The following is a 15,843-nucleotide window of genomic DNA, read 5'->3' on the forward strand; positions in this document are numbered from 1 at the left end:
ACCTCACCCAAACGTCGTTCGCATTTTGCTTGATGTTGACATTCCGCCGACTACTTCTTCCCAACAACCACACATTGGATGTGAGGTGTACTTGAATGGGACGCGATGTGGAAATGATCATATCTGGATTGACCGAAACATTTTACATGCTGGACGTCCGCAGTTTGGGCACCAGTTGGAAGAATATGGTTGGTATAACGAATCGCTTGAGTCGTCTCTCCCGCAAGGGGTTCAACTGCAGGTTAGTTTCAAGAGATACAAAGGAGCGGCTTAATGTTGTATTCAAGCTTGGAAGAAATAGACATTTGAACCCAGGTTCTGATGACAGGGCTGTTTATATTATATTGTTTTAGTGTAGTGCTACTTACCTAAGCTAGTCTAATCAACTTATCTCCAAATCCACTGAAGTCGATTGCGGGGTAAGAAATCATGAGTTCCTTTACCCGACATCATCTCTGAACAAATCTGATTCCCGCTTCTCTATACTGTAGAAACTCCAAGTGAAGAATTCCTCCAGAAGTAAATTTGTTCCAAGGTTCCACTTGTTCTACAATATTGAGGTTGTGATAAATTGAGTTGTGGCGAGAACATCGAGTGCATGAAAATGACTTCGCTGCCGCCCGTGCCCCCACTTCCAAAACCTCAACTGGAACAACTTCTTCCCGGTGTCTCCCTTGTTCTACCACTATCTAGGAGAGGCACAGGACCTGGGTTGATCTTGGTGCTTCCTGATCTTGGAAGATCTATTCTCTCAATCGAAAATGGAATTCCGTCGCCAGTGATCAAATGGACCGAAGAAAGCTACATTGTAGCCGCGATTGATGAGTCCGTTCTTGAGAGCTCCGAACAAGGAGGAGAACTGCTTGTTGAGGTCGCTCGTACTCTGAATGAAAACCCTCTGTGCGACATCAAAGATCGAGTTGGATTAATATGTAAGTTTCAGCCATCCCAGTCATTCCTGTGTCATATGGAAACAACAGGTTGATTCTATTTCTGGATCACAGTATACAGTGCCCGCGCGTGGTCTCTTGTGGCACCAGTTGTTACAAAAGTACCGGCGATCAAGGCTACGGTGATATATGGGAGTATTGAAGACTCTGAAATTTTTACCAGGTTATCTATTCCCATGGTCCAACATCTAGCAGGAATAGCCGCGCCAAACACGCTTCAAAGACGCAAAGACTTTATGCAATATAGTTACACTGAGACGACGAGTGCGTCTTTCAGCATTCCGTTCCAGCCAGACTTTCATTACAATGCCGAAGCAGTTTCGCACACTCGCAATCTCTCCTTTTTGAAAGAAATTATGGGAGGTCCATTTTTCGACCTTGAGCAAATTTGGGATGAGCACACATACTATGAGTTTGAAAACCGCTCCGTTGAACATACAATGAGTACGATGGTCCAAGAGCCATACGTTAATCATGTCCCTACAGTATATCTCGCCAATCCCCAAGAACCTGACATAATTGATTGAAATGCGCTGACTCCCCAATAGCTTACTGGCGGAATCGGGCGCAAAGAGTTAACGGAATTTTATCGTGACCATTTTATTTACAAGAACCCCAAAAACACCACCCTAGAGCTGATCAGCCGAACGATCGGCATTGATCGCGTGGTCGACGAATTTATTTTCAAATTCTGTCATGATACGGAAATGGACTGGCTGTAAGTTATCCAATGTTGCAAACCTATCACGTTCATAAAATCTCCAGCCTGAGAAAATTTGCTTACAACAACACTTTCAGAATTCCGGGTATCCCACCTACGCATCGCGACATGGAAATTCCATTCATGGCGGTAGTCAATATTCGTGGAGATCGTCTTTATCACGAGCACATTACCTGGGACCAGGGAACTGTTTTGATGCAGCTAGGCTTGATGCCGACCCATCTTCTTCCTGCTACGAATGAGCCAAAGATCGAAAAGGCCCAGGATGGATACAAGACTCCCGCCTTTGGAAAAGAGACTTCTGCCAAGCTAAGGGACAAGAATTCTATGCCTTCAAACGTCATTCTTGCCAACTTGTTGTCTGGAGCAAATGCACTCAGAGAAGCCTGAATTTACTTAGTGTTGGCTTCAAATGTTACAAGAGTTCTAATCTGGTAGGTCTACAAAGTGTCTACCAAATTTTTCGATATAATTTCTTCTTGAAATAAACAGTAGTTTTACGCTCATTTAAACTTTGATAAGGAATACCCAGGCCACCGAATTCGATACAGAACTTGGATTTACGGGGTACCTGATGATCTGATTCTTGGGGGAAGCGGCGACTGCTCGGATAGGAAAGCCCCGACGGGAAGAATCCACTATTGATTACTTATCCAGGAACTGTCCGAGCCCCTGTTCCAACGCGTTTCAAGTTGATAGTGATAGGGTGTTCAAAAACAAACTGCCAGAATTGGAAGAGTCATAGAGAAATAGATTTATTATGAACAATATCCTATTTTTCTGATAATTCCAAGCAAACTTCATATCCATTCAAGATTGGCAGAGAAACCAATGCTGTGTGGTATCAATGTAAAGGGGAAAATATGAGACTTTTTGGTTTCAGCCTCTCTACAAAGCTCGGCCTGAAACATCCCAAGAACCACCACCAGTTTCATGCTTAAAATTTTTATTTTTGGTGAATCCCTGGGCTTATATCCTAATTACCTCAACATTGAATGTTTCCAATATAAAAAGTCAGTTCAACTTTCGTGTTTACTACTATGGAATTTCTTTCTAAATTGCCTTTGTGTTCTATATACCCTTGCGATTGAATTTATTTTCATTTCCCTCTTTTTCTTCAATATTCCTTATCTACTAGTATACGAGATCTAGATTGATTCTCGTTCATCTTGACAAAACTCACTCAAAATGCGTCCTGTTCATGCTTTCGTTCCTCTGATCGGTGCCATTGGCGCGGTCGCAACTCAGCCTTCTGATTCATGGGTATTTGGTGACAGCCTCTTCTATCTTGGACCCCCCGCCGGAAATTCCCGAATCACCAAGGCTACTTACTCCATCTTGCCTCCTTCTGTTCCATCGGGGGCCACCGTCTCTAATAACGATGACGAGGTTTGGGTCTCTGTCTGGGTTGGGGCATCATCGAGTGCTGGCAGCGATGACTATGACCTCTACCAGCCCCTTTTCAATTGGTCTCTTGACCAAGAATCGCAGTGAGTATATGATGTCTCACAATTATATTAATGGTGCAGTTTGCTGAATTATTTCATGAAATTCAGGGGTTGTTCTGCCTCTGTGGGAGAGTGGTGTGTGGCAGCGAGTACTTATACTCCTGGTGAGTGATAATCGGAAATGATGCGCAAGTCGATTTGTGCACCGAAGCTAAGATTCATTTCATTCAGAGGGCCAGATCGGTCAGAACTACGTGACTGTTCCCAAAAACACTATAGTGGACTTTGAAAGTATGTATATGCCCACACTTGCTGATTTGCGACCCACAATCTTATCTTCAGTCGCTGACAAATTGTTATTGAAGTCGCTGTCGAGGATGAAAAGGTCATCCAGATCGTCACTATTGATGGGGAGGTAGTCTCCAAGCAGAGCGACAGTAAGCACCCTCCAGCACGCTGCTACGAAATGAATATTCACTGATAATGTCTTGTTTAGCCCTCGACGCTGCCCTCCAATATCTCTACTCCAGCAACGAATGCTATACCGGGTCTGGAAGCTGCGGCTCGCTCGCTGGTTACAGTATGTCCTCTCAAATCAGACCACTCAAAGATATTTCATACTGACCTCTCCAGCCATCTCCAACTTGACCATCACCCTCAGCGAGGCCGACAAGGGTTTCGCTGATGTCATGTCCCTAGACAGCGTCACGGACAAGAACTTCAAGAGCACCGATGGAGGCATCACCTGGCACGCGGACTGGATCAAGGTTTCTGCCATCGACTTCGACTCTTCCAGTGACACTGAGGTCGACTACTAATATCAGGTTTTCTTCCCCAAGATATGGATCGGAATGTTGAAGATCATGAGTTAATTGGTGTACTATACCTCATTTATACCTGTATATACCCTCCCAGCCTTACTCGAAGCTGCTATGTCATGCACATGGAAGATTCCCCCGAGCTTGAAAATCACGAGAATGAATCAACCCCAGAACTGGCGCAAGCAAGGGGGCCACAGGCCCCACAATTCTATCAGCATAGCTTAAACAGATGGGCCTATCGGCCTTCCGGGACGATCGTGCGTTGCATTCTTCGCGACATTCCATTCCTAACATTCAACTCTTGTCCCTGCCCGGCTACAAACGGTTTAAACAGGCTGGATGCCCTTTGTATGATTCTATGCCCCATGCAAAGCACGTCAAAATTGGCCTTTCAAATGTGTGCCCTGCATCCATATCTGGCCCAGGCTGCACATGCATACTTGAGTTGTGCTGGTGTTGGACACGGCTTATTTTATAGCATAACACAGCATTTGAAAGCACATGGCTGTAACCTCCGGATTGCCGTTTCTGTTCCTGTTACTGTTCCAAGGTTTCGAAGCGTGGATGCCGCCGATAATTCTCGAGACTTCCAGGATTCGATGAAGACGTCTTGTGGGGTAGCTTGAGCTCTTCTTGCTGCCCATTAGCTATAATACCCCTCTCTGGCCAATCATTATATGTGCAACAGGGAAAGAAAATTCCTTTCGTCATTTGATAAATATTAGGCTTTTCACCCCTTCCTCCCGTTATATAATTAAGGGGATAAACCTAGGGGCATTACGCAATGTGACATTATGCATTTTGGAACAATTTCTCAGTTATAAAGTAAGTATTCAACATTCAACACATTGCTTTTATAAAAACTCCGGCGTTCATATATATGAACTCCATGATCCACTCCAATGGATACCGAACGATCCTCATCGAGCGTTTCAAGCACCTGTCAGAAACAAGACTCACTGTCATGTAGCGCTCAAAATGACCCGGAGAAGAGCCCTCTCGAAAATGACCTGCCGCCCGTTGATGGCGGTTTCCACGCCTGGATGTTCCTGGCCGCCTCCACGATGATAGAAGCACTGGTGTGGGGGTTCGCGTTCTCATTCGGTGTTTTTGAAAGCTATTACCGGGATAATGAGCTGCTCAAGGGCTCAAATATGGTTGCTGTTATCGGAACCTGTGCCACGGTGAGTTTCTCCATCCTTGAATATTTCCAATTGATGACAGGCTCTAATATATGCATGGAAAGGGAGTCGCATATCTGAGCTGTCCCGTGGTCATCGTAACCATGATTCTTCTCCCCCGATACGCCAGGTGGTTCTCAACAGCAGGCCTGATCATCATGTGTTTATCACTCGCCCTGGCCTCCTTTTCCACGAGCATCACGCACCTCGTTCTGTCGCAAGGGATCGGTTTCGGCATCGGTGGCTGCATAGCCTACAGCCCATCAATCATGTTCATGTCGGAGTGGTTCGATAAGCGCCGAGGACTCGCCTTTGGAATGGTCTGGGCAGGCTCCGGTGTCTCCGGCATCCTATTCCCACTCGTGTTGGGTAAATTATTGAACCGCTTCGGATTCCAAACAACCCTGCGAGTGTGTTCAGTCCTACTATTCGTACTCGCCGCCCCATTCTTATACTTTCACCGACCGCGGCTCCCGATTTCGAAAAAGATAGCTCATCATCGTCTGAACGCAAGATTCCTGCGGGATCCCGTTTTTCTTATTTATCAGGCCTGCAACACGCTTGAGGCTTTTGGATTCTTCTTACCGGCTATTTACCTTCCGACTTTTGCGCGCTCGATTGGCGCGTCCGAGTTGCTTGCTTCGTTGACCGTCACGGCTTTGAATCTCGCGTCCGTTTTTGGGAGTATATCGATGGGCCATTTGTCTGATCGGTGTCATGCTTTGAAATGCATCACCATCTCGACTGTTGGGACGGTGCTGTCTATTTTCTTGCTGTGGGGCTTCTCCACTAATATCGCAGTGGTGATGGTGTTTTCGGTTGCGTATGGAATATTCGCTGGGAGTTTCTCAGCGACGTGGTCGGGGATGATACGGGATGTCCAAAATGTGGATCGAAGCTCGGATGCAACTATCGTGTTCTCAGTTATTGCGTTTGGACGCGGGATTGGGAATGTTGTGAGCGGGCCTTTTAGCGAGTTTTTGCTTCGTGCAGATAGTTGGAAAGGACAAGCAGGTGGAGCATATGGTACTGAGTTTGGGCTTCTCATTGTTTGTACTGGCCTTACTGCATTGGCAAGTGGATTGTGTTTGGTTGCACGATGCTGTAAATATACATAAGCCTTCTCAAATGTACCTGAGATCTATATAGGCTTCGAGAATATACCAATTGTTATTCTTTGTTAAATTCTCTGCTTGAGTTTTCATGTGCTCTACATGTATTGACACCTGGGGGCTTTGTAATTGCTATTTATCAGGAGAGGTTTACCACAAGGGGAACAGTAGATGTTGTTGGAATCACATGACCACGCTGTTTCTACCGGACCTCTCCAGTCCTGTCGATCCTCACCGCCTGGTGTGCTTCCTTGAGATAGCAGGCTGCGTCTCTCTAGTTCTTCTTCTCTGGCTCACCACAATCAAGAATCCATATTCATTCCACTGCTTGTTTCCTTCGCTTCTGTTAGTCATTTCGAAACGACGGTCGTCCAAAATGTGAATTTGCCGGTGTAGATCGTGTGTTCCGTATATACCCTGAGCGTGACCTGGTCGACGTCGCTTGGTGGCGAAGGCCCGGTCAATGGCTGACCACACCCCCTGATTCGAGGACTTGAAAAACTCGTTGGGCATCTGCGCGGACGTTGGGGAGATCTCCAGGAACAGGAATTATTTTGTCTGTGAAGGCGCTCATGTTGTCGGTCAACTGAGTGGGGAGATTGCTGTATCTTTGAGAAGAAAAGGGTATCGATATTTAAGAATCAACGAGGGCTGCTCAGTGTCGTTTTAATACCTAGTCATACCTCTTAAGTTATCTAGACCTTGGAAGAAATTTATGGCGCTTGCAGATCAACCTCGATCCTTTATCAACGCTCTAGCGCAATCAACGCGCAAATTATTGCGCGCGTTCATCACCATGCGCCGACCACGACGCGTGACGACCAGTGACCTACTCCCCAAGGTAAAAAGCGTCGATCGTGGCCACCCCTTCAGTTAAAGGAAAGGTCCGAGGTCTTGGCCATACTTGTTTCCCTTTATGTACAGGACAAATGAGAGATGTGTAGGCGTGTGTTATTCTAAAAGTGTAGCTAATCTAACTATTGAAGTCCACACCGCTATTCGGCTGTCGGGCTTTACCGCCTCACGAGTCATACCTAATAAACCCTTGGTATATTAACAAGATAAATCATTTGGCTCAAGGAAATCAGAATGGTGAAAAAGCCGAAATGGTGAGGAAAAAGAAATAGAAGAAGAATAAAAACAAAAAAAACATACAACAGTCAGGATTCGCATGTGGTCACCCACCATACTACTAACTGACCGGCGTGTGGCTTAAGTACGGCTGAGCGGACGGGAAGCCCTGTTTTCCACACCCTATGGTCGTATGTACAAGAAATGGCATTGAAGTGGCTTATAGCTAATCATGTGCAGTCGATTGTCATACTGGCGGGAATCAGGAACATATTGAATTGTACTTACCACTCACACATTCTTTGCGTCGGCTCGGACTTTGCTTTCTGTCACTACTACGCCGGCCTCAAGGACGACTGAGGGGTTGCACTTTAAGTCTTTGGCTCCCTACCCAGTTGTTTATTGTTCTTCCTACATTATTTACCTACAGGCTACGGCGGTGGACCTCGTTTCGCTCCGCAGTAGCTTAAACATCTTTAGGCGCCCAAGCGCCTACGATTAACCTAGTGAGCATTACTCCGTAGTAACTTCGCTTTCGGTATTAGTATTACCATCTCTGTTGTCATCGTCTTATTTCTCAACTGCTGTAAAGCTCAGAAGGTCAATCTTTTTTTGAGCGTATTGTGCAAGATTCAAGGGCTCTTGGCAACTAGCATGGAACGAAATAGATCAAGTCCCTCCAACGCCAGCGCCACCGGCGCTAACATTTGAACGTATGAATTCCCACGGGATTGTCGGCGATATTAGCAGCTAACCTAATTTATTCTGATTTGTTGAAAGAAAGAAGGTCTGAGCTAGCTATTATGCTTCTTGCTAGATTTCTGAGAAGAGATTTGTTGAAGGCAGTGCAGAAACAAAGGGCAGTGCAGAAAGAAAGTATGTAAAAGCTCAAGGCGAATATGCGAGCTACTGCAATGCAGTCAGCCCTGAAAGTACGTCAAGTAAGAGCACCCTATTCGAAAAAAAAATCCCCCGAATGGATACCTCTACAACAACTATTTCTACTCGTTAAGATGATCTAAATTTCGGTTTGACTGGAAAAGGAGGGTAACTAAAAACATATCAAAATCTCACCTCTGTACAACAATGAAATAAAATTATAATGACTCCCGCCCTACTCTTTTTCCCCTATAGTAAAGAATCCCACCCTCGTTATAATCGATACTGTTATAATTACCTCTATGGCCTAGGTGGATCTTTTTCGCCACTGCGGCACTGCTTTGATTTAATGGTGGAATTTGGACACATGATGATTACTTACACCGCTTATTTAAATCACTCAAGGTTGACCAGTGATTTTGATGCCATTCATTGGTTGTCCGTCCTGCAGTCGGTTTTCAGTGGCTGGTGTACCTGTCAAAATGAGATCTTCTAGGCGGGTGAATATTACTCGCAGCCGGAAAAAAAAAAAAGAAAAGAAAGAAAGAAAAAAATCTTCACTATGTTATGTTGTGCCTCCATTCTACCAATTTGTTTCTCCATTTACTAGAGGCAGATTTCACGCTAATTGCTGAACAATTGTCAGTTGACCACATTTATATATAAGAGATTCAACGTGCGCTCAGGTTTGACAGTTTCACCGGTAATACTCGTAGATAAAAGAAATAAACATGATTGACTTCGTCATACGAGATAGGTTCTCCGTGAGTGGCTTCTTTCAATCAATACTTTCGGCTTATAATACGCGCTAAAGTCTGAGCCTCTTTCACGCATGTGCATGCGTCAATGGCACTGCCGACCTCGTATTCTTGTAGAATATAATTGTACGATGCCCCCGGCGCAATGAATTTTAATTAACTCACTCACATGTGCATCCACATTCACCGCTTTCTAGATAATTCTCAAGTGCGATAGCAAAGCGAACCTGACTAGCCTCTGTTTCGAGTCACACGTTCCAAGGTTCAGGGCAAAAGGATGTCGAACACTTCAGGAATGGCAATATCAAACCCATCAGACCACCCTCCTTCTCTTGGAGAACTGAAGACACTTTATGCATCTTTTTCCGATAATTATTTTCGCTACCATTCTGAGATTCCCGATTTTTTGCAAAAATCCTCCGAAAAAATGCTTCTGAAATTAATGAAGACTGAAAAGGAGAAGGTTTTTTATATTGCACAGCGCCACATTTTCCGCGAGGTTGTTTCTGAAAGAGGTATCGCCAGCCTCGGATTACTTGGATATTTCAATCCTATCAAACCATTCACGCATATTTCATGGCTAGTATTTTCCGGGGAATTACCAGGCAATATTAAAGTAATGGCACCTGGGAACAATTTCACAACCAATCCCTCAATCAATATTTTGAGCAAGGTACTAACTACTAGTGTATAGCGCATTTGTGAATTCTCGGAAAGATACATGTCGGATGATATCTCTGTCGATGTGCTGAAACTCCCTGTTGATATGAAAAGCAGTGAGGAGACAAGCTTGAGTGATTCTATTGCAATTCCATCTCATACTTTTGAGGGAGACTTTGATTTGTGGGATATGGCATACTCTCAACTTCGAGTGGAGCAGGTTGAGCTTATTACCAACTACGAAAGTATTCTGTGCGAATATCTCCCCGGTATCCTAAACGAAAAGGAGAAGGAAGATGCTTCACTCCAGCAGAGCCGACTGGTGGAATTTCTTGGTCGCAGCCTCGAGAATGTGCAGAGCATGCAACCCAGCATGGCCAGAAATATTGCTCCCTATTCAAAACAAGCTTTATCCGCCATTGTATCGTTGAAAAGCGGGATTGAGGCAGTTGTCCCACACGGCACGATTCTGTGGGTTGCACTCGCAATCGCACTCCAAGTAAGTCAACATGATGCTTCAAAGAGCGAACTCCCATTTTCAGCGAAAACATACTAAATATTATGGCATTTTATCAGTTGCTGAGCACATTAGCCTCGGCCGTTGAGGATACAGTGAATGCTATAACCGGTGTGATTGACATTACGGGCAAAATAAAATGGTACACAGGTTTGGCGGATGTTCTCGCCCATCATCAGCACAGACAAGAGCAATCATTCATGGCGATGCGGTGTGATATTTTGAAGTCTATCTTGAAGCTGTACCAAAAGCTTCTTCACTTCACCATCGAATGTGTATTTGCATTCAGAAGGGGCCTCACTCAAGCCCTAACAAACTTCGAAGTCTTTCCTAGCAAATGGAAAGATCTGCGGCACGGCATCTCCATCACTGAGGGCCAAGTTCAGCAATTCTTGGCTCAATATTGCAACACCAGCGTCACTTCATACGTCGGCCTCCTGGTTAATTTGAAAATGTCACGAGAACACCGCGGCATTATGCAACAGCTCTGCGTCATAGACGTTGACGCAGCCATTGAGTCTCTCAGAACACCAGGCGATTTGAAGGAGGACTATTTCGATGAACTCCAAAAACTTGCATCTAGAGAATGTTACGAGCGCAGCTTGTGCATTCCTAAGGGTGATGGCGAGGTCACATCATCTCGAATGATAAATTTCTTTGATTTGGCGATCGAAAACCTCAATGCGCGTTTCGACATATCTCACGTTGCCTATTTCTTCTGCAATGATACAGAACCAAAGGCCGATGTGACTATACTACGCACTTTGATCTGGACTCTGGTTCGACAAGATCATATCCTCATTCAGTATTTGAAAAACAAACATGACAATCTTGGCCAAAGGTTGTTTGACGATACGAACGCCTTTCATACTCTGAAGCACATTCTGCGGGAGATGCTTGCAGATGCGCGTATTCGGCTGGTGATTCTCGTGACTGATCGACTTGATTGCTGCATTCAAGAGAAAAACAAAGACTATCGTCTGAGAAAACTTCTCTCCGACATATGCCAAAATAATGAGAAGGCTAGATGGGTAAGACCAGGATTTAGCAGCGTAACCCATGGGGGTAACTGTAATAGCCACTTTTATGATTAGGGTGAGATTCTTCACTATGGGAGAAAAAAAGTGGGGGCGGGGATCATTGCAATTAAACTTCTGATAGTCATTACAATTTGTGTCTTGGTTTTATGGAGCTGATATTTTGATATATCTTTTATTGCCATCATTTTATGGTCAAACCGAAATTTGGACCATTTTAAGTGGTAAAAATGGTCATCAATTAACAACCTAGCAAAACAGGAAGGAGTGAAATAATATTACCGCGTGAGCGTAATGGTGGTGCAGGCCTCGATTGCTGAGAGGGATCGGCACTCTTCCCGCTAATATACATGATAATCAGGTGATCCTAGGCGGTGACCGCCGATCAAGGATGGCAGTGTAACAAATAAAAGTGAGAGAACGAGACAATGAATAACACCGGACTAGGATAGAAGAACAACAAGTGGAAGAATAACAAGTAGGAAAGCAGCAACGACAACAACAGCAAAAGGTGCAAAACCGGACTATTCGCTCTCACCGAACTCTTCGATCAGATCCGGACGATTTGCCATGACCTCCGTATGTGTCCGCCACTCGTCCCATGCCAGATCCATACCCCTGCGTCGCGACTCGCAACAGGTATTGTGGGTGCTGCCCCTTATGCGTGGTTCGCGACGCAACGATCTTTTTGAACATGGACCAAGGCTCAGTTTGACGTGGTAGCATTCTGCTGGGAATGCGCCGCAAGCCCAGCAGGAATTCTCAAACAGCTGCGCTATTTTCGTTCTTGTTGTTTCTGAAAATTGGCCGGAGCTGGGGCTTGCTGAGCTAAATAAGAAAAAGAAACAGAAGAAGAAGAAAAATCAAAAACATACAACAGTCAGGATTCGCTTGTGGTCACCCACCATACTACTAACTGACCGGCGTGTGGCTTAAGTACGGCTGAGCGGACGGGAAGCCCTGTTTTCCACACCCTATGGTCGTATGTACTTGGAGATTTACTGATCCAGGTTATATTGTACAAAGTAAGCGCACAGTTGAGAAGGGTGGGAGCTAGTGAGAATATTAGGTGCTTCAAAGTAGAATATCATTCAAAATGAATCACTGGGTATACCAATAAGACCAACGCCCACTAATGTTTTTGAACGAGTACCTCGTGTCAAGTGTGGGTATCACTTCCGATGTCACCATGGCAAAAAGACCTCGTAGGAGATATAATCTGTATCCTGCTCAAGATAAAGCATTCATTTGCAGAAATGTGTTAACGTCGACGTATGACTCTCCCGTATTACCCACGGGGGTTGCAAAACCCTGCCAGGATAGCCAATTATCCGGCGCTTCAAGACTCAGGCCAGGAATTCCAAACCCCAGCATCACTGGTGGGGGTCCTAATGTATGTAAGCCGAAAGTTGTAGCGAAAAAAAAAACCCTAGTGAAAAGAAGCCAGTTGCTAGCTGAAAGGACCGGTATTACCTTGAAATGACGGATCAAGCCGCTGTGTAAGCAAAGATGAATCTGAACCAGCTCCAGGATCTCCAATAACATATTGCAATGCTACGGCAGCTCTTCGAGCTTCCCTGGACGTCTCACTTTCTCGAAGCCAAATCGCCTGCGTCTTCCTCAGGAGTTGCTTCAACTCGTCGATATTCACAGGCATGGGCCTCTTCTCTCCAGAATCACTGTGATCTCTTACCTCTGCCGATCCGTGAGCCTGGAGATAGAAACAAAGAATACTAGTAGCAAGTAAGAAGTCGTGGGTAAACGAGGCAGTCACCCTCCAGCGGCTCTGATACATTCGACCATTTAGTTGAGTCTCTTCGTCGATCAGGTGTTGCAGCTCGAGGATCTTCGTGGCAGCTACCAAGCATGCAGAAACTGAATATGGGTATTGTTGTTGAGGATGTGAAGCAACCATGAACTGCTTGTGCAGAACAATCTTCAAGCGCTGGACACTGACTTCTAGCCAGATTCTCTGAATGATGACCTGTGAAGAAACTGAGAGAGACGACGCAAGGCTGACCCATTTCATGCTTGATGGTAGTGCCTCGCGCGCCCCATCTATTTCCTTATCGAGATGAAGAACATGTGCGTACGAATATGGCCGAGGTTCCGTGGCAACGTCCGCAACCTTTGCCCCAACAGAGATAAGTCTCAGCTTTGCTAGAGTGTAGAGAGTGGGTGTCACTTCCGTTTCAGGTCGGGAAGGTGGGAGCTCAGTGATGAATTCGTTCAAGTCGGAATCAGCCAGATTCCTTGGTTCGGTTACATCGGTCTGGTTTTCTTTGATGATCCGGGGAAGCCCCACTTGACTTGAGATACTAAAATCCAGCTGCACTATTAGGGCCCAAACGCGCCTCCTCATCTCTCCTGCAAATGGAGAAATGTTGGGGAAATGCTTGGCATCTCGATGGTAACCCATATGCATCGCGATCTGGACGATATTGCCGACTAGAATTCGAGTGCCAGCTTCAGTGTCCTTGGCGGCAAACACCTCCACCATAAAATAGAGAATTAAAGTCTCTAAAACGTAGGGCCCTCCTTTTGTGTAGTGACCAAGTATCAGACAGTGTATCATATTTTCTCGGAACGTGGAAACCGCTTCATCGCCCTCCTGTGGTTGTGCCGATCCCGGAGAGTACCCACTAGTAAACAGAGTGTTGGTAGGTGCGAGAAAGGACTGTTGAAATTGTGTCGATAAGCACATCATTCCAAAAAGAAGTCCAAGCCATATTATCGGCGCTGCTTCCGGAAACTTCCAAAACTCCTCATACTAATTGTTCTCGTCAGCACTAGTCAAAACCCCTAGTCGAAAAAAATTATCGGGTTGGGACTAGTAGTAACGTATTGAATGTCTAGGTGAGGTGGAAAGTACATGGTCTTACCTCACGGAGGAACTTATCGCTATGTGGGACGCCTATTTTGCAGTCTGTCAATAGAGATACTGCGAATAATCTCGGCCATGATCCACTAACCTGGTGCCATGTCCAAGAAGTTGAAGTAACGGGCTACCAACCGATCAACTGTAGGCCGAGTGGGGAGTGAATTGAGAATTGACGCCGGCGTGACATGCAAAGGGCCCCCGCCATAGAGAAGCTGGGGACTGGGAAAGCTGACTTGGGGCTGAATTGCATCGGAACCGATCATGCGGCTATTGTCCTCCTGTTCAAAATGATCCCTGAGTTCGTCAATGCTATCCAGAACGGCGGTCCAGTGTGCACTGCTGACGTAGCTAACGCCGGACCCCTGAAGACGGATACTGCCATAGTCGGATGGGGACGGGGATGGCATCTCGTCCTGGATTTGTTCAGCTCGCGTAAGTTTCGACCTCTCATCGCCATTCAAACCACTCGGGGAAATCCTTCGACCAAAGGTTATATCCTGTGTGGCAACAAGATGTTCCGCAATCCGGCCCGACTCAGATGGTGATTCATGGGAATTCGGAGCGCTCTGTTGCATTAGCCCCAACACCAAGTTCTCCAACCGATTGATGCGCTCCTGCACATGGCCACCACTCTTGAAGCGCCCAGATAAGACCGGGGTATTCGTGTATTTACACGACGTGCCATGGCCCCGGCTTGAACAATTACTGCAAGGCTGCAGTCGGTCACATCGGACCCTGTCGTTGGGGTTAGCGTCCGTTCGTAAGTACCCATCACACGCTATGAATTCAGTGAGGGAATAGAATGGGAGCGAGAGGGGGTGGTATTCTGCGAAAATGCAGCCAATGTCCGGCACATTGTATCATGCCATTCTTAGTGGAGGTGAGTGGGACTGCTTACTTGCGCCTCCGACATGCATTGCAGCTTAGCTGGGGCTTATCCCGACCCTTTGCAGGCGGCGGGATGTTTACATCTCCTGAACGACTCGTGCTTGAAGCCTCAAGGGGCGGAACCAAGGGGTTGTAATGGTCGGACATATTGTGTATTGTTGGGAAATATTTACCCCAGGTCCCCAGGCAAGAATGCTGCTATAAGACGGGTGGGCCCGTCACGTGGCGCTCGGGCGTCCGCGGAGGGTCGATCATCCGAACGCTATTACTTCGGTGGAGAACGCGTGGATTGCGCGGCAAGGACCCCGTTATATGCGTATGACGGTTGTGTTTTTGATGGTTTCTGTGGGCCACAGACCAAGTCTTTATGTACCGATTGAGCCTAATGTAGGATTAGCGCCTGTCCAGAATGACCCGAAGGAACTCGACGATACCGGCGTTCCAACAGGCCCACGGAGGTAAATCCGGCTAGGCCTAGTGTGATCTAGTGCCACGCGAGGTATGAAGTGAGAAAGAACCCATAGATGGCCTTGCGGGCTAGACAAAATACAATGTTTGATCCATATAGGAACTTGAGGGTTGATCAGCGACCTCGGATGGTCGGGTTGCTAGGACAAAGAAATTGCAAGCCGCGGCCAAATCCGTGAATTTTTTCGGCCTCGGGGGAGGCTCTCCGCTATACCATGATTTTTTCGAGCTCGGTCGATCAAGGGGAACATCCGAGCTGTTTGGGACTTTCTCCGCGTACTCATGATAGTTCTTATTAGGAGAATCTATTTTCTTTCAAACTTATCAGGAACCTACTAGTATATACTGCTCTCACTTTCCTCTTCATCTGCACCGGAAACACTTTCTCCATTCTTCACTTTCTTCTTTCTTCGTTCTTCGTTCTTCGTTCTTCGTTCTTCGTTCTTCGTTC

General features: G+C 46.0%; 5 protein-coding genes across 5 annotated transcripts, besides 2 other annotated features; 4 read left to right on the forward strand and 1 right to left on the reverse strand.

Annotated features, from left to right (window-relative positions):
• Positions 1 to 604: 604 nt before the first annotated feature.
• N7466_000168 (uncharacterized protein) lies at positions 605 to 2,061 on the forward strand (the record flags this gene model as incomplete). Its single annotated transcript, XM_057159566.1, has 4 exons — positions 605 to 932; positions 1,005 to 1,435; positions 1,499 to 1,668; positions 1,749 to 2,061. The coding sequence occupies 4 exons, from the start codon at positions 605 to 607 to the stop codon at positions 2,059 to 2,061; spliced, it is 1,242 nt and encodes a 413-aa protein (XP_057025814.1).
• Positions 2,062 to 2,859: 798 nt separating this feature from the next.
• N7466_000169 (uncharacterized protein) lies at positions 2,860 to 3,937 on the forward strand (the record flags this gene model as incomplete). The annotated part of the gene is made up of 6 exons (XM_057159567.1): positions 2,860 to 3,161; positions 3,228 to 3,283; positions 3,351 to 3,410; positions 3,485 to 3,556; positions 3,616 to 3,699; positions 3,753 to 3,937. The coding sequence occupies 6 exons, from the start codon at positions 2,860 to 2,862 to the stop codon at positions 3,935 to 3,937; spliced, it is 759 nt and encodes a 252-aa protein (XP_057025815.1).
• Positions 3,938 to 4,842: 905 nt separating this feature from the next.
• On the forward strand, positions 4,843 to 6,239 carry N7466_000170 (MFS monocarboxylate transporter; the record flags this gene model as incomplete). Its single annotated transcript, XM_057159568.1, has 2 exons — positions 4,843 to 5,124; positions 5,187 to 6,239. 2 exons carry the CDS (start codon positions 4,843 to 4,845, stop codon positions 6,237 to 6,239), a joined length of 1,335 nt encoding a protein of 444 aa, XP_057025816.1.
• Positions 6,240 to 9,662: 3,423 nt separating this feature from the next.
• On the forward strand, positions 9,663 to 11,212 carry N7466_000171 (WD40 repeat-like protein; the record flags this gene model as incomplete). Its single annotated transcript, XM_057159569.1, has 2 exons — positions 9,663 to 10,100; positions 10,178 to 11,212. 2 exons carry the CDS (start codon positions 9,663 to 9,665, stop codon positions 11,210 to 11,212), a joined length of 1,473 nt encoding a protein of 490 aa, XP_057025817.1.
• A 637-nt stretch (positions 11,213 to 11,849) lies between these two features.
• Positions 11,850 to 11,864: a sequence feature (Protein overlapping with rRNA (N7466_000172, KAJ5947157.1) was converted to a misc_feature.).
• Positions 11,865 to 11,878: 14 nt separating this feature from the next.
• Positions 11,879 to 12,091: a sequence feature (Protein overlapping with rRNA (N7466_000172, KAJ5947157.1) was converted to a misc_feature.).
• A 514-nt stretch (positions 12,092 to 12,605) lies between these two features.
• On the reverse strand, positions 12,606 to 15,071 carry N7466_000173 (transcription factor protein; the record flags this gene model as incomplete). Its single annotated transcript, XM_057159571.1, has 4 exons — positions 12,606 to 13,925; positions 14,038 to 14,069; positions 14,128 to 14,771; positions 14,935 to 15,071. 4 exons carry the CDS (start codon positions 15,069 to 15,071, stop codon positions 12,606 to 12,608), a joined length of 2,133 nt encoding a protein of 710 aa, XP_057025819.1.
• Between the last annotated feature and the right edge of the window lie 772 nt (positions 15,072 to 15,843).

Source organism: Penicillium verhagenii (genome assembly GCF_028828195.1).
Source record: "Penicillium verhagenii strain IBT 33310 chromosome Unknown utg000002l_segment0_segment0, whole genome shotgun sequence".
Classification (NCBI taxonomy): Eukaryota; Fungi; Ascomycota; class Eurotiomycetes; order Eurotiales; family Aspergillaceae; genus Penicillium; species Penicillium verhagenii.